Below are 18,051 nucleotides of genomic sequence, written 5' to 3'. Positions count from 1 at the left end.
GCTGGCTCTGTCACCCGTGGGTGTCACAGCCCCACTCCCCTTTAGGAAAGGCACAAATGAGGGTGGATCCTGTAGCTTTGTGCTCGTTTTAAGAGAGAAGAAATAGAAAACAAATGGAGTTAATTTGGGTTTGAATCAAAGCAGAGTTTTTTGATCCTCCTTCTCTTTGATCCTTCTGCTCACTTGGGAGACATTAATTTCTCCTTGCTCTCATCCCAGAAAATGAAGGGCCCTGAGGTGATCAGCTTCATAGAGCAGGGCAAGCGCATGGACTGTCCCCAGGAGTGCCCAGCAGAGATGTACTCCCTGATGCAGCAGTGCTGGACATACAGGTGAGCATTTCACCACCCCAGCTCCACCAGAGCCACCAAATCCCAAATGGGATTGGAAATTTGGGTTGGAAAGGACCTTAAAGCCCATCCAGTCCAACCCCCTGCCATGGGCAGGGACACCTTCACCACACTATTTGCATGCTGACAACACAAAGAAATGGTGTCTCCTGCCTTTGCCTGTGATGGTTCCCCAGCCCAAAATGAATTTTTTATTATCCAACCTCTCCATTTGCCTGTGTCAATCCTGGAAGATCCCAAGGTGTCACAGACATCTTTAATGAAAAATCTTTTCCTTAGTATTTTTCCTCCTGAGAAGCTGAGAGGCCTCAGGAACAAAATGTAAACAATGATTATCTGCTGCTGTGGAATGCAACAGGTGCATATGGGATTGGTCTCATAGAGTTGTGTCTAATTATTGGCCGATCACAGTCAGCTGGCTTGGACACTCTGTCCGAGACAGAAGCTTTTGTTATCATTCCTTCTTATTCTATTCTTAGCTAGCCTTCTGATGAAAATCCTTTCTTCTATTCTTTTAGTATAGTTTTAATGTAATCTATATCATAAAATAATAAATGAAGCCTTCTGAAACATGGAGTCAGATCCTCGTCTCTTCCCTCATCCTCAGATCCCTGTGAACACCGTCACACCCAAGGCTCTGTGTCTTTGTCCCTCTGTGTCCCTGAGAGGTCTCAGCTGCCTCCTGAGCCCTGGCTGCTGCTCTCCCCAAGGGTCTCTGTGTCCTCTGAGTGCATCAGGCCATTTTTGTCCTCTCTGATGACTTTATTTGTTCCTCTCTGATGACTCTTTTTGCCCTTGCAGATGGGAAGAACGTCCAGGGTTTGTGGCTGTGGAGAACACCATCCGCTCCTACTACTACAGCATTGCTGCCAAGCCCGAAAATGGGCCAGACACAGGGAACAGGGCCAAAGCAGCTCTGCCCTGAGACTTCTCCTCTGCTCCTCCACCTGCCCTGTATGGACCTGGAAAGGCTCTTGGTGAAGTTTTGCTTTTATCTCTCAAACGCTCCTCAGCAGCTGCGGAACTGAGGATGAGGAGGGACAGACGGGGACACCCAGCCGTGCCCCCCAGCTCCTCCATCCTGACCCAGCAGCACAGACTGTCAAAGCTCCTTCCCACCCAATTCCAAAGCTGTCCCAGGACCCTAGAGCTTTGTGCCTCCCAGGCTCCCTGAGGATGAACTGTGTTGGCTTCAGAAAATCTGGATTTTTCCAGATTCTTTAACAAACAATGCTTTCCCAGGAAACCACTGTGAAAAACGCCAATCGCTTGTTTTTAAAATTTTAAAAAAGTTTAATAGTAATAAAATGGTTATAAAAATAGTAATACAATTAGAGTAATAATAATTTGGACAGTTTGAATTAGGACAATATGAGACAACAAATACAAAGAGTTACGGATGTCCAGGTACCTTTTTCTGGGCAGCACAAGCCAGAAAAAGGACACAGTTAACAGAGGATTAACCCTTAAAAACAACAGCCTGTTGCATATTCATACACCTCATACATGATGCATAAATTCCATTCAAACACAGGATTCTGTCTGGTCAGTGTCAGCTTCTTCCTCTGAATCCTAACAGTGCCTTCGAGATGGGAAGAAGTTCATTTCTTCTGATAATGCAGCAATAAATTCTCTTTTTCTGAAAGATTCAGGTGTCCTGTGGCTGCCATCTCGATGCGAGTCCTTTCTTTAAAAAAGTATCCTACATAGCATCGTTTCTATTTTAACATTTTTTATAACCCAAAACTATATTTAACACTGTACTTAAGAGAATTAATACAGCATTATTTTCTAACACAACACATATAATATTCATTTGAATATTTGCGAAAAGCCAATCATAAAATACATGCATTTTTCACATCACCAAGTGCACATTTCTGGTGGGGTTTGTGGGGTGGAACACAGCACAAGGAATCACCTGTGCTCCTTTTCCCCTTGGATTAGGGCAAGGAGCAGCTGGTTTGCAGCTGGGATGGGGAGGAGCAGTGGGACAGAGCTGGTTTTTCCCCCTGCACCCCTGGCCATCCCAACCCATTTTATCACCCAGCCCTCCAAGGGGACTCCCAAGCAATTCCAAGATCAATCCCTCAGCTCCTGGATCCCCTCTGTGCTGATGAAATGTTGTTTTTCAAGCTTAAAAACTGGTCACCCTATAAATAAACTATTCCATGTTCTGACATCCCATGGCTTGGATCATTGAACTTTGAGAAATGCTGGCAACTGCTTCAGCCTTGTTACCAAAAACCCCCCAAACCCATCAGGACAAGAGAACCCTCCAATGCTGCATTTTTAGTGTTAGAAAACTGCTTTATTCTCAGCTCTGGGTGTGGATGGGGCTGACAAAATCCCAGCCTCCACACAGCCCCCGATCCAAAACCTCCTCACCTTTTTATACATTTTTAGCAAACAAAGCAGTGAATTTTCATTGCAGCATATCAAGGTTAGCTCAACAAACTTTACAGTTTTAGTCGTTTTTCCAGGCTGTGTTCCCACAAAAGGAGCTTTGCTATATGCTAAGAGTAATTTAAGAACAACACATTGTCTATAATTAATGTATTGGCTATGATTAACTAACTAAAGCTTATTTTTAATAATTGTATCATTTCCATCAGGCTGACAAGCAAATAAATGTAATTTCACTCTGTTAAGCCAGGATTTCTCTCCTTGATGCTCCCCTTACCTAACCTGGCAATTTTTTGGCTGTTTTTGCTGCAGAGCTGGAAGGTTTTTGGCATGTTTTCTTGCAAAAAAAAAAAAAAAAATTAAATTGCTTAGCTGGGTCTGCAGTGGATCCCCAGTGCAGGGGATTGCCCGTGATGGGGGCTGTGCTGCAGAGGACAGAGAGGCAGAGGAAGGAGGAGGTGGGAGCCCTGCGATGCTGCGAACACAAGAATTTATCTCTCACCATCTCCTGGTAGCTAAAGCCACCGAGCAGCTCCCCCCCAGCACCTTGTCCTGGGGATAAACAAACAGTCTCGGGCCAAGGTACAGCCAAAAGCCTCGGTGAGAGTGGATTTGGGCTGAAAACAAAGTTCCGGGGAGCATTTAGATAATTAACCTTATCTACATCTGAATTAACCTCTGTCCCAGCAGTCACTGAGCCAGGTTTGGTATTAAAAAATATCCTAAATGTCCTTGCTTAGACAGAAGCCTCCAGAGACACCAGCTCTTCACGTGGCATTTTCTCTCTCTCATTTTCTCTGTCTCATTTTCTCTCTCTCATTTTCTCTCTCAGCCCCATCCCCTTGCCCAGAATGTTGAACTCTGGATATATTACCCCTCCAGCAGAGAGGAAAACAGGGATCCAGGAGAACCTGCCTTGTTTTCATTCAGTCACTCAGTGCAGAGACAGGAGAAAATTCTCCTCTCTGTCATGTTTTCCTCCCAGAGAGAGCAGCTCTTCAGCTGGAAAAGAGAAGGCTCAATGTGTTTACTGCTTGAAAGCCACTGCCAAAACATTTTGTTTAGACTTTGTTTTCTAAGCAAGTCCATTTTCTGGTTTGAAATGGTTTCTTACAATAAATTTTCAGTTCAGTGGACTCTGCTATTTTATTTTTTTTTCAAACAGAGAAGTATCCACAGAGAAACTTCTGCTTTAGCTGGAGACAGTTTTGAGTTTATCCACACCCTGACAGACAGGACATAAATCCCTTGGGATTTTTCCAGAGGACCAAGGGAAAGGGTTTATCCTGTGCTGGGGATGGTTTGGGTTGGAAGCTGCCTGTTCCAAGAGCATTGGAAAATACCAGGAGTTGCTGGAAGGGGAAAAAGGAGTGAGACAAGCAGGACCTGAAGTCACAGGGCTCCTGTGAACCTTTGTGATTCCTGCTTTGGGATGTGCAGGGTCTGGCAGTCACCCCTGAGGGGAATTTCCTTGGAATTGAGGCCCAGATCATCCATTCCAGAGGGACTCAGCCCCCTCAGTGGGAGCATCTCCAGTTCTCCAGGCCCTGCAGCCTCTCTTTGCCATGCACAGCAGGGATTTGGATAATTTTCCAGCTCTGCCTCTCTCCCTGCTGCAGGTGGAACACCCTGCTGGACCTGCAGCCCCTTCCCTGTCTGATCCCAAGGACCTGGGGGTAGATAAGAGCTGTGTCACTGATAAAGGCAGCAGTTGGAGAGCACAGAGTCAGAGCTGCTGCTCTTCCAGAAACTTCCCCAAATCCTCTCTTTTCTTCCTTCCCTCCTTTCCTGCACTCATCCATCTCCCTCTTTTTTACCCAAATCTTTGGAATTTTCCACTCTCTGTGTTGTCAGGGAAGGCTTGAACCCTCCTGAGCACCCACAGTGATAACGTGACAGTGTTGGCACCCATCTGATCATCACTGGGACACCTCATCACATCCTCCAGCCTGATCTAGCTCATCCCAACCCGTCTTATCACCAGCACACCTATCTTATCACCAGGGCCCCTATCTTATCACCAGCACACCTATCCTATCACACGGACATGCTGGTTATCAGTTGTACACAGCACAAGCACAAAGTGTCCTTTTCCATTCCTCTCAGGTTTTGTTCAGCAGCATAAAAATGGGACCAAAACCAGCTTCTCTCCTCCACTTGTGGGCTCTCTCCTCTGTGACCTCCAACTCCCCCTAATTGTGACCTCCAACTCCCCCTAATTGTGACCTCCAACTCTTCCTCCTCTGACCCCCAGCCTGGGCTTGTAGCCCTGGGCCAGCCTGAGGAATCTCCAAACTGAGCAGAGAAATAATTGTGTGCCAACAGGTTAAAAAATGCCTCCAATAAATACATTTCGCTGTTGGATCAATTAATTAAATTATTCTACAAAGTCACTGCTGATGGAACTGCTTCTCTTTGGTGCCCTGGCTCATCCATCAGCTGGGAAATGCTGTGGCCACAGCTCCAGGGTGTGTGGAGAAGGGATGGAGCTGACAGGGTTTGAGGCCCCATCCAAGGACCTGGCCAGGCCTTGCTTTGTTTCCACCACCAAAGCTCTGAATGGAATAAAAACCTTCCCCAGAACCCTTCAGTTGGGCCTTGTCAGCGTTCTCAGGTGGAAAACTCATCAGGTTGGAAAATTCCTGACCAACCCAAGTCATTTATTGGGGTCAGGGAGTGGGTGTAGAGCACGGTCCTGTGGCACTCCCCACATCCTTTGACGTGATGGAAACAGGGATGTGGTGGAGCAGATCTTTCCCCAGATCTGCAAAATCCACATGCCACATCATCCTGGGCAAGATTTTGGCCGTGTGCCATTGAATTTTGGGCAACAGACTGGAATGGCAAATAGTCAACAACCCTTGACCTAAAAAAGAATAAAAAATCCCACTGAGGTGAGAGTTGATATCTCCTTATCTTCTCCCAGGGATGGGATGAGAAGAAATGGCCTCAGGCTGCTCCAGGGGAGGTTTAGATTGGATATCAGGTGGAATTTCTTCATGGAAAGGGTGGTCAGGCATGGGAAAGGGCTGCCCGGTGCAGTGGTGGAGTCAGCATCCCTGGAAGTGCTCAAAAAAACCTTTGAATGTGGCACCTGGGGACATGGATTAGTGGTGACCATGGTGCTGTTGGGTTGATGGTTGGACTTGTTCATTTTAAAAGTCTTTTCCAACCTTAATTGCATGATTCTGTATGGAATTCTGTGACCCTCTGAATTTATCCTTCTGCCTTCCTTGCTCCCAGAGCTGTGATTCCAAAAATTCACAGTTAATCCTTTGGGAATTGGCCTCTTTGTCGCACAGCAATGCCTCAACATAAAATAAACATTTACATTAATAAATAAAAATAAATTTATTTTATTTTTTAAAAATAATTTATTACACTATTTATTTATTACATTGCATAATGTAATAAAAATAGTGTAATAAATTCATTAATTTGCAGGTTTTAGCACATTTTGCTCTACTGTAGCAAATCTCACAGAAAATTATTTTATTTGCTATTAAGAAGCATCTGTACAAAAGACACCTTCAGGAAGGAACTCAAGGTGGTAAAAATGTAAGGGAATCATATAAATAAGGGAATCAGAAAAATAAGGAAATCACAGAAATAGGGGAATCACAAAATCTCTTGTCTTGTTCCAGCCTTTTAAATTGAAAATTTAACTGGCAGATATTCACCAAATTAAAAGGAAAAATAAAAATACTGATTGGAAAAAAAAGTGGTTGCAATGGTTAATAAAAGATAAAAAAATCTCCTCCAACCAGTGGAAAAGGGTAAAGTATTTTCTTTCATATGTTTTTGCTTCTACAAAGAAGAGAAAAAAGGACAGAAAAAGTGTCTGGTGCACCAAAACTGGGTTAAAAACAGACACAGGAAGGCAGATTTTGAATCCTGCCAGCTGATCCCCAAATTCAGCACCCATTTTTCCCAAATGTGAAGCAGAAAAGACTCAGCAAAGAGGAAAAAATACTGTACAGAAGGCTGAGAGCTGCTATTTAGGGCAGCCTGTTTAACACCCCAGGGCTGTTCTGGCACAGTCAGAAAAATCACAACTGAGCTGACACTGGGAGGAGCTGCAAAGACACAGCAAAGGTGGAAAAGGAGCAGAGCAGCTGCTGAGAAAGAGCAGAAATAATGACACGGGCTCAGGTACTGAAAATGGAACAAAAGGAGGAATTTTTGGGGTAGAATATAAAAACCAACTCACAGACAGAGCAGGGAATTCAGCAAAGGGCAGTGGAGCCTCAGCAAAGGGAATATTTCAGAGGTTATTCCAAGTATAAACTACAGGAAGCAGGCTTTAAAGGGAATATTGAATTTTAGTTTGCTGTGTTTAATTCTGATTTCACGTCAAATTATCTGGTTTATCTCTGTTATTTTAACTTTAGTAATGAAGGAAAAATCTCTCCTCTAGGTTTTCTTAATTGGCTTTTCTAAACCAAGGGTTTGATTGTATCCCCTAATCAAGAATTCTTCATTAGGATTTAGGGATTTTTGACCCTTTTTCTCTGGAAAAAACAGGCAAAGGCCATTCCCCTGAAATGGGTCACATTTCCCTCCACATCCAACCTGCTTTGCCCTCAGGGATCAGAGCCCATGAGAGGATGGAGAAATCCAGCAGGACAGGATGGAAATGGGATCTCACTCTGCTGGAGAAGGACACTCCTACCACAGCTGTCCCTTTGTCCTTGGGACCAAGATGGAGCAAGATGCCTCAGCACAGCCCCAGGCTCAGGAAAACCAATGTAAGGGAAAACCAATGTAAGGGAAAATCAGCTTCACAAGCAGAGTGAAATGAAGAGGGAGTGAAGTGATGGGAATTTGTGGAGGTCATTCTTCCCAGCAAGTCAGTGGAAGGAGGATGTCAGTGTTCCCTTGGAGCAGTTTCCAAAGGACAATGTCACTTAGGGCAGATTTAATCCTTATTTTCCCTTCTGGTGTTTTTAGGTTGGAGCCTTCAGAGTGGGGAATGACATCCCTGGGGCACCTGGGAATTGTCAGGTGTGTCCTGGTGTGTGTAGGAAGGATTTTGTGTGTCTGAAGTGCACACAAGGACAGAGCTGGGACTCTGCTGGCACGAGTGGTTATTATGGAATCCCAGAATGGTTTGGGTTGGAAGGGACCTTAAAGTTTATCCCATCCCACCCTTGTCATGGCAGGGACACCTTCCACTGTCCCAGGCTGCTCCCAGCCCTGCCCAGCCTGGCCTTGGGCACTGCCAGGGATCCAGGGGCAGCCACAGCTGCTCTGGGCACCCTGTGCCAGGGCCTGCCCACCCTCACATTGTTTGTGCCCCTTCCTGCAGCATCTCTGTCATGGTTTGACCACAGCATCCCAAAAAACTCACTTCCTCTCAAACCACGACGCTCCACCCTTCGCCTCTGAGAACACACATTCTAAAATTATTATCAAAATTATATGAAAGACACTTCTACTTAAAACAATAAAACCTCTATCCCTAGATTTTCACTATCAATCTAACCTAATACATGCTTTGCTCTTATTCCTCTTTGATCTCATCTCACAGTTTTATCTTATCAACTTGCCTGAAATTCGATTTCCCGGTCAGGAGAAACCAAAAATGTCGCGGTTTGACCGTGGCATCCCAAAAAACTCACTTCCTCTCAAACCACGACAACCTCCATTCCTGTCTCCCCAAATCCACAGCATCCCTCCTGCTGGGGAATGGCCAAGGGGACTCTCTGGAATAACCCAGTGAAATCCCCTGTGCTCCCAAAGCTGCTGCACTCAGGGAGCCACGGGGCTCTGGTGCTGCCCCATTCCCTGCCCAGGGGTGGAAGGGAATCATCCTCCAGTGAGTAACCAAGGAGTAAAGTGCTGGCACAGCCCAGCCCTGGGGTGACACCACAGATGTCGCAGTGGTTTCATGCCAGGAGCTGCTGCCAGCCCTCAAACAATGGCTCAGGCGTGACAAAAAGGACCAGGGAGCTTTCCAGCCCCTCAGGCCAGCTGTTCCCCAGGGATGGGTCCTGCCAAAATCCTGAGCACACTGTGCATGCCAGCAAATCCATCCCAGTTCCAAACCCCTCCCATGTGGAAGAGGTTTTGCAGCCACTTCTGTGAGCCAGAGAGGAGTTTGATATGAGGATACATGTTTATCCCTGAAAGAATTTTCTACCAAGGTCGTTGACACAGAAACCAAGAAAGAAAGGATAAATAAGAGAAACCTGCAACTACTCCAATAAACACTTTGTCTCTTGTAACCAATGAGTAAAGTTGTCAGCGATGGAGAGAGACGGGGAGACTGGTGATCAGAATCTGATTTATTTGTGGGATACAAACACTTATATACCATTTCAGGGAGACCAGTAATGTGTACTACAATGATTAGGCTAAAATCACAAACTTATGCAAATAACAATACCTCTTGCAGAGATTAATGGGATTTCCTTTTTCCAGGAAACATGTCTGATTTAATCTTCTTGCAATCTAGGTCTAATTTTCAAAATTCCCTTTGCTTTTACCAAGGCATCCTGCTATCAAATCTCTTATGTTAACCAGGTCCAAAGTCCATAGTCTGTCTTGTGTCTCCCAACCACCCCAAAATAAAGTGCAAACTTACGAGTTTTGTAAGAATGTATAAAAAGCATGCATGCTATAACAAAAACAGTTTGAAACCTTCTGAAAATGGAGTGTTTTGCTTTGTATTGTCTCTGTTTCAACCACAGAGCACAGGAATGGGAACCCAGCTCAGTGCTGGATCATCTCTGCAGCCCAAACCCAAATCACCTTCCCCAGCTGTGTGGATGTTGAAATCCCTCTCCAATTCTGGCTGAGTTTCCTTTTCTCCTATAGCAGCAACTTCCAGTGCTTTTTCCTGCAGGACAGGCTTTGCTTCATTTAGGATAAAATGTTATTAAAGCCCTGCAGGAATTGGCAGGATGGGCTGAGGAGCTGCAGACAGGCTCTATTCTTCTGGGCAGCTGGGGTGGGTGAGCACTGAAAATGCCATCGTGGCACTTCCTAGTCCCTCCCAAAACACAAATAATGCCTTCTTAACTCAGTGAAACATTAAAAGATTGGGAAAAAATTATAAACCCCAGCTGAGCTGGACTGCAGGTGGTGGCAGAGATTTGGTTTTGGGGGTTCAGATGAAGAGGGTGAAGAAGGGCAGAGGAAGGAAAGCCCCTGGTGCTGGGCTGTGGTGGCTCCTGTGGGCACTGGGTGAGCCACTGGTGGCACTGGGTGAGGGTTTGAAGATGAGTTCAGATGCAATATCTTGGCAGGAAAGGTGAGACCTTGTCATAGTTGAGATGGAGACAATACAAAGAACCCACTCCATTTCCAGAAGGTTTCAAGCTGTTTTCACTACAGCATGCAAGCTTTTTAAACATTCCTACAAAACTCCTGCAAAACTCCTACAGTTCCTACAAAACTCCCAAGTTTACACTTTACTCATTGGTCAGGAAAGACAAACAAAGTGTTTATTGGAATAGTTGCAGGTTTCTCTTATTTCTCCTTCTTTCCTTCTTGGTTTCTATGTCAATGACCTTGGTAGAAAATTCTTTCAGGGTTAAACATGGATCCTCATCTCAAACTTCTCTCTGGCTCACAGAAGTCTCTGTAAAACCTCTTCCACAAGACCTGACCTTGAAAAGGAGCATCTGAGCCCTGCCTTGAGTTAGGAGGGCAAACAGAGCAGGACCACATGCTTTGAACCACAAAAATCCCCTGGGAGATGTTTCTGCAGAGAAAAGTCTGGTGGTGCCACAACTTTGTGGAGCTGCTTTGAAATTCTCAGCTCCTGGCAATGATTTTGTCAACAGAAAACAGAAAAGCTGTTTTGGGGTTTGGAGAATTTTTCTTTGCAACCTTTGGAGGGTTTGTTCAAACAATACATCTGGGAAGTAAAGGGTATTTTAGGGTTTTTTTTTTTGGCTGGGATGTTTGGATTGTCCAAGCTGGAAACCACTGGGGAGAGGGAGAACAACTGAGGGTGGTTCCCCAAGTGCTGTTATGAAATTCAGTTTGAATTGAAAATTGAGGGTTGCTGTGGAAAATTCTCCTTGGTGAAAATTCACATTGCTGTGGAAAACCTGTTTTAATCAAAATATTTTCTTTTTCATGACAGACTGCCCAGTGATGAAGTTACCCGATCCCTAAAAATCTGAAATGCAGAAAATCTCCTTTTACAGCTGGATGTCCTGGGCTCATCCCTGTCCCCTGCACTTCCTTAAAATCACTGTATTTCCTTAAAAAAGCTTTTTATTCCTCTTTTCACAACAATCCATTTTAAATGTTGAATTTCAACTCCAGTTTGTGGAGCCAGCAAGGATCTTTATGTCACAATTTCATTCCTTCACAGATAAAAACGATTTGTTGCGAAATTGGCATTTTCTGAAGGAAAATTTTTATATTGCCAGACAACCCCCCCCCAAAAAAAAATTCCACAAACAAACAAACAAAACCAAAACCAAAACCAAAACACCCTTAAATTATTATATTATATTATATTATATTATATTATATTATATTATATTATATTATATTATATTATATTATATTATATTATATTATATTATATTATATTATATTATATTATATTATATTATATTATATTATATTGCCAATAAAGAGATGACAAGATGTGTTTCTTCTTCTCATGGTAAAAATCTAAAATAGATCAGAACCTCACAAAAGTCTGTTTCTCTCCATTCACTAGAAGGGCAATCTTACAGGATTTTTCCACATGGAGCAGATATCTAAAGTTCAGTGCAACCAGGAGTCTCCCAATTCCCATTTTTGGGAGCAGTAAGAGAGAAGAGTTACCTCTAGAGCCCAGCCCTCGTTTCCTGTCAGGAAAGGAAATGTCAGGAAATGAAAGGAATGGAAATTTCAGGAAAGGAAAGGAAATTTCAGGAAAGGACATTTCAGGAAATTTCAGGGAAGGGAAGGGAAGGGAAGGGAAGGGAAGGGAAGGGAAGGGAAGGGAAGGGAAGGGAAGGGAAGGGAAGGGAAGGGAAGGGAAGGGAAGGGAAGGGAAGGGAAGGGAAGGGAAGGGAAGGGAAGGGAAGGGAAGGGAAGGGAAGGAAAGGAAAGGAAAGGAAAGGAAAGGAAAGGAAAGGAAAGGAAAGGAAAGGAAAGGAAAGGAAAGGAAAGGAAAGGAAAGGAAAGGAAAGGAAAGGAAAGGAAAGGAAAGGAAAGGAAAGGAAAGGAAAGGAAAGGAAAGGAAAGGAAAGGAAAGGAAAGGAAAGGAAAGGAAAGGAAAGGAAAGGAAAGGAAAGGAAATCTTGTGACTGTTCACAGCAAAAGATCCTAACTGTTAGGAAAATTAATCCACAAACACCAGAGGCTTATGTCCAAAAAGGAGACAGAGGAGTCCTTTCTGGCTTTATTCGAATAAAGGGAGAGGCCATGGTGCATTCCCCTGCGATCTCTTGAATTTTTGGAGGATGCAGCCTCCTTTTTATCCTCATTTCCCTTCTCTCTTTCACCATTGGCTGAGGTACTTGAGAGGTTCAGGCTTCCTGATACACCTGATACCGAAGATTCCCCTCTAATGTACAATCCTCCCTTTTGTTTTTTTATTTCTTACTGAATTTAGCGATTTTTCTTCCCCATTGTTTCTTTCATCTTTCAATGCCTAATTTCATTTCTCATCAAACCTGAAGTTTATTTGTAAAAGCAAGATATCTTTTCCCATTCATCAACCAGTGCAATCCTTCCCATTGATTCTTTTATCTCTCAGTGCTGGCTTTTATCTATTTAACCTTTATCAGGTTTTTGTTTGTAAAGACAAATCCACTATTTCTCTCATAACAAAAGGATTTTTCAGCAATATCTCTGTGACAGACAGACAGGGTCTGTGGGGTGGGGTCCTGTGCCACCCTCAGGGTGCTGCTGTCACCTCTCTGGGGCTCCTCGTCCTCTCCTGGGTGACCCCAATTCTGCATAGAAGGCTGATTTATTATTTTATGATATGTATTATACTAAAAAAAATTTATATTTAAAAACTACAGGAGGATTCTACACCGGAATCCTCCCCTGGCTGCCCTGCAGATGCTGAAGCTCGAAAGCAGCGGTGCTGCTGCAGGAGCCACCTGCCACCCCCTCGCTGTCCCCGCTTGTCACCGCCTCTTACGTAATCGCGACATCGCTGCAGCTTCCCCGGGGCTGCTCGGGCAGAAACGAACAACAACAAAAAAAAAGTGAAAAAAAAAAACAAAAAAAACCCCAGCCAAAAAAGGACCCAGGGCCATGTGTGGGGGTGTCACAGGGGCGGGAGGTGAGGGACACTTGGGGACGCGTCCCCCTGTCGCCCTGCACGGGTGGTTGCAGGGTTTGGGTGCCATCCTCAAGGTAAGTCCGGCCAGGTTGGGATGGGGAATCCCAGGGATTGGGGCTTTTCCAGGTGTTGGGGGGAAAAGGAGAAAACCATCGCTGGGTTTGTCCCCAGAGCCCCGGGGCTCTGCTGGGATGGGGCTGGCTCGTGGCAGGAAAATCGCTGCTTTTAGAAGTTTTAAAATTTTTTAAATAATTAAAATATTGAAAATATACTTATATTTTATATTTTATATTTTATATTTTATATTTTATATTTTATATTTTATATTTTATATTTTATATTTTATATTTTATATTCTATATTTTATATTTTATATTTTATATTTTTATATTTTATATTTATATTTTATATTTATCTTATATATTTTAACAGTTTTATTATCTATTTTCCATAAATCTGCTGTATTTTGTATATATTTTATATTATATATGTTTTATATTTTATATATATTTTATATTTTATATTTTATTCAATATTTAAATACTTTCCATATTTTTAATATTTTTTCTTTCTTTTAAAATCTTCTTCTATCTTCCCCGCGCTTTTTCCTTTCCATATTTTGAAGTCTTTTTCTAACCTCTTTTTCTTTTCTTCTTTCTCACTTCTTCCCTTTTTTTTTCTCTTTGCATTTTTCTCTTTACTTTTTCCATCCTCCTTTTTACTCTCTACCCCCTCTTTTTATATCTCTCTGCATTCTCTGCTTTCCCCTACCTGTCCCTGAATTTCTGTCTCCAAACTGGCACCCATCACCCTCCATCCCTGCTGACACCTAGATGCACAAATATTCACTGTTGCCATGTCCAATATCTCCCTGCCCAATTCCTTGTTCCATCCTCACATACAAATGCTGATATTTGTAGATTTTGTTGTATTATTCCACTTTATTTTCCTCATTGTCAAAGTCGGACACTTTTGCTACCTCTTCTTTCCTGCTTATTTGTGCTTATTTGAGCAGCCAGCATTGTTTTGGATTTCAAGGAAGTTGGAGATTAAATAATTACTCTGTTGATTAAAAAAACCTGCAAAAATTACATTTCTTAGGTCTCCCCAGACTAAAAAACCCTAAGTGGGAACTCACCCAAAGGTTGGAACCTCCAGTTCCACAGGTGACAAAAGCCCTTGGTTGTAGCAGAGGGAATAAAAGACATAATTAAAAAAAAAAAAAAGTTTTATTAAATTTTGACCATTCTAAAATAGAATTTGGTTGTTCTCTGGCTTCTCACTGGCTGGATTTCTTGGGGGCAACCAAGGATTTGTTGGGATAAAGGAATTACAGTTTCTAAGGGTCCTACGTGCCAGTTATCCAATATGAGAGCCCTGCTCATAATAATTATTGCAATAATTAATTATAGGATGACTTCCATGCCAGCACAAGTGGAACAACCTGCAGATATGAGGCAGAAAACATGAATTTCTCCAATTTCTGGCATTTCTGGTTGCCAAATGCAGAAGGTTTCACTTCAAAACCACCGCTTTCAAAAATTGGGCACCTTTAAGGTGCCTCAGAACTTCAGTTCTCTTGTAAAGAGTCTAAACCATCAACTGTACCCAGAAAATATTCCAATCCAATTTGAATTTCTTTAAACTTTTAACTTTAAAAGTTAAATTCAAAATATACTGGGGTAGGAAATCAAATGTGAAGAACTTTTGGTTTTGGTTTGTTTTGTTTGTGGGGTTGGGTTTTTGCTGTTGTTTTCTGTCCGTCTGATTTTTAAGTCCTCACATTTTTCTTTAATTAAAAGGTGAGGGTTTTATAATGAAGCACCTTTAGCTCATAGAGGCTTCCAGAAAAACAGCAGATATTGGGAAAATTGTATCAATTCCAGATTTTTTTTCCTGAGCAGCTGTAAAACATCTTGGAAACAACGACACCAGGTCCCATCACTGCTCTTGGGGTCCCTGCCCTGATTTTTCCTGAGGCAGAAACCTCTAGAACTTCTGCTGTTCACAAAATGTTTCTGTTTCTCACTCTAATTAATTAATTAATAATCGGTCTTCCAGCTTGCCCTGGTTTCAAGGGTGTTTTCACTGGATTTGTTTGAGGGGGGCTCTTACAGTGCTACCACATCAGCATGGCCTCAGCAGCTGGCGGTGAAGTGTCCCCTTAAATTTGGATTTTGGGGAGTTGGGGAGTTGTCCCATCTCCTGGGGGTCCCTCAGACCTAAAAGATGAGGGGGTGAAATCCTTTTGGTGAATAACCTGCTCGAAGTCTGCTGAAATTGGTGCCAGGCCACAGCTCCCTCCTTTACCAAAGTTGTGCAATAATTCAGGTCATTAAAATGAGTCAGGTGAGGTGTAATTAATAACAGAAAATCAGCTAAGGTGTGATTAATAGCAGAAAATCAGGTAAGATAGAGTTAAGAGCAGATTTTGCCTTTATGTCTTGAAAAGGAAAAGTATTTTTAGTTTCTTGTGGAGTCAAGAAACTCCTCCTGCTTCCGCCTTGTGCATTTTTACTGTGATTCTTAATATTGCAATAACTGGGATATTGCAAAGATTGGAATAAGCAGGGGATGGAGGAGACAGTCCACTGGATTTTGCTTTTTTCTGTCATGGTCTAGCTGTTTATTTCTGCTGTTTGAGAGCAAACCTGGAAGGAGTTGAGCAGCTTTAGTGGAAACACTCCAGATATAGCTTGAGCGCACTTTCAGACAAAACCCAAATACTAATTTAGAGCCTTGACTTTATTTAGCCAGCATTTTGAGACTGATAAAGCCCTGATAAGGACCCTGCTGCCTTGGGCACAGAGGAACCAAGATTTGGGGTTGAAGTGAGCGGTTTCAGCTTTCGTGGGTTGCCAGCAGCTCTGTGTGTTACGGAAACTCAGAAGCACTGACTGTGCCTGAAAAATCTTCAGAAGTTTAATTTATTTCCTGTGATAGCAGAGTGAAAGGGAAACCTCTGAGAGAAAATCTTGTTATTAGCAATTAATGAGTGAGAGATGTGATCAGGCTGGGCTGAGAGTGCCTTTGGCACGTGCAGGAGTGGAGGAGGCCTGGCAGCCTCCAGGCCAGGCTGCTGGGGATGATTTGCTTCCTTTCAAAAAGAAAAAAGAAAGTTTTTAGAGCACTTCAGGTCCTTTGATAGGATTTCTGCAAAAGAACTCAAGGATTAGTGTGTTCCTGCTGGGAAATTATCATAAAATCACAGAATCTCAGTCTGGTTTGGGTTGGAAGGGGCCTTAAAGCCCATCCAGTGCCACCCCTGCCATGGCAGGGACACTTTCACCATCCAAGCCCTGTCCAAGCCCTGTCCAGCCTGGCCTTGGGCACTGCCAGGGATCCAGGGACAACCACAGTTTGTAACTTTAAGGAGACAATGACAAAGGTGCCATGTGCAGAAATTCATGGTCCTTGAAATGCTCCAGTCCCAATCTGCTGAATATGCTGCACATCTCAGTGGGAATGGTCTGGAACAGACAGGGAAGTAATGAAAGGAGTTTAATTTAGGTCCTGCAGAAACTCTTGTAAATGGGACCCTCTAGCCCTGAGTTCTGGAAGTGCTTGTGCTGGCTTAGGCAAAGAAAAGACTGGGAGAAAGAGAGGGAGAGCTGGACTTGGTTTCAGTTTCTCTGCTTAATGCTAAATAACTTCTTAGGGCTGGAATCTGGCTGGGTTTGCAAAATCCCATGGGATATTATCCCATCTCTGGGGCTCAGGGATAAGGCCTGGTTCACTTTGGTAAATCAGGAATAATTTGCAGCTGCTGCTGTGAGGAACCACACAAGGAGCCGGAGGATTGGGATCCTGGAAATTTCACGGGCTGTACAAAATATTTTGGGTTGGGCATTGTGAAAGAGATTAATGGAAAATGAAAGAAGGAATTGGGAATATTAAATATAGGAGAAGGTTCTTTCCTGACTGATGTTTGCTGGATGGATTTGGAAAATGAGGGGAAGTCCTTGTTTTTATAAGGATTTGTTCTGCTTTTCCTCTGGAAGTGTTGTCATGGACTTGGTGACAGTGGCACCTTTTCAGCTGCTGCAGAGCAGGGGGATTTTGTCATTTGCAAATGATAAGAAATGACCAAAATGACAGAATTCCACTCTGCTTTTAAAATAGGGACTTCTTCAAGATCTGCTGGCACCTCCAAAAGAGTAGAAATGTGGTCAATTATTTCCTGATGGGTCTTGACTTCTGAATTGGAGTTCTTAGGAATTCCAAGACAGAATTCCTTGACTCGTTAAGACCAATGGCAGCTCTGCTTGAGCCAGCATTTCTGGCTTTGTGTCAGCAAAAAAACCTCTTAGGCTGTGCCTAATTTTAGATTTCAGTTTAGGCCTCCTGGATCTCAGGGCCTGCAGTGACGTTCTGTGGGGAGGAAGGGACTTACCTTGGGCTCGTGGCCGCCTCTCACTTCTTCCTCCTGCCGAGGCATCACCGTAACCTGTGGGGTAACCTTCAGATAATAATGAGCTTTATCTCTGCCCATCGATCTTCACTTTTTTAAAAAAACCTTTTGTGACAGCAGTTTTGGTCACAAAAAAAAGTATGAAGCAGATGGAATTTTCCATCCCTCTGGGTAGGCAGAGAGGGGAGGAGGGCGGAAGCCGGGCTGCACTCGCGCACGTCGCTCGTGCGCATCCAACTGCTCCTCCAAGGAGGTCCTTCAGCTCCTGGGCTCCTTCTCATCTCCTCCCATCGTGAGAGTGAAGATCCAGTGCCAGGAAAAGCTTTCCTGCAGTGCCATCAAGGTAAATGCAGCCACACCCTGCAGGTTCCTTCTGCAGCCCCTGAGCGGCTGCTGGAAATATCCCAGGTTCATCCCTGCCCTCTGTGAGGGGCACAACGGCTTTGTGTGTTCTTTCCTTTCTCATAGATGATATTAGAGATGATATTTTGAATGAGCCAGGTCTGATATGGAGGGGCTGCTCCTGCAATCTGGTCCCTGTGATGGTGCTCAAGGGTGATCTCAGTGAGGGGCAGTGTCAGGACTTCTTGACCAGGTTGGGTTGGTTTGCGTTAGTCAGCTCAGGGGAATTCCAG

General features: G+C 43.6%; 1 protein-coding gene across 1 annotated transcript in view; it reads left to right on the top strand.

Moving 5' to 3' along the window:
- Nucleotides 1-2,079, top strand: part of LOC134420551 (tyrosine-protein kinase ZAP-70) — a 36,570-nt gene extending 34,491 nt beyond the window's left edge. The window contains exons 13-14 of the mRNA XM_063160705.1: nt 220-332; nt 1,152-2,079. Coding sequence (XP_063016775.1) covers nt 220-332; nt 1,152-1,275 — 237 coding nt within the window. The 3' untranslated portion in view covers nt 1,276-2,079. The remainder of the gene's footprint in view (nt 1-219; nt 333-1,151) is intronic.
- Nucleotides 2,080-18,051: the final 15,972 nt, after the last annotated feature.

The sequence above is a fragment of the Melospiza melodia genome, chromosome 7 (assembly GCF_035770615.1).
Source record: "Melospiza melodia melodia isolate bMelMel2 chromosome 7, bMelMel2.pri, whole genome shotgun sequence".
NCBI classification, from domain to species: domain Eukaryota; kingdom Metazoa; phylum Chordata; class Aves; order Passeriformes; family Passerellidae; genus Melospiza; species Melospiza melodia.
This window is presented reverse-complemented; position numbering and strand designations above follow the sequence as displayed.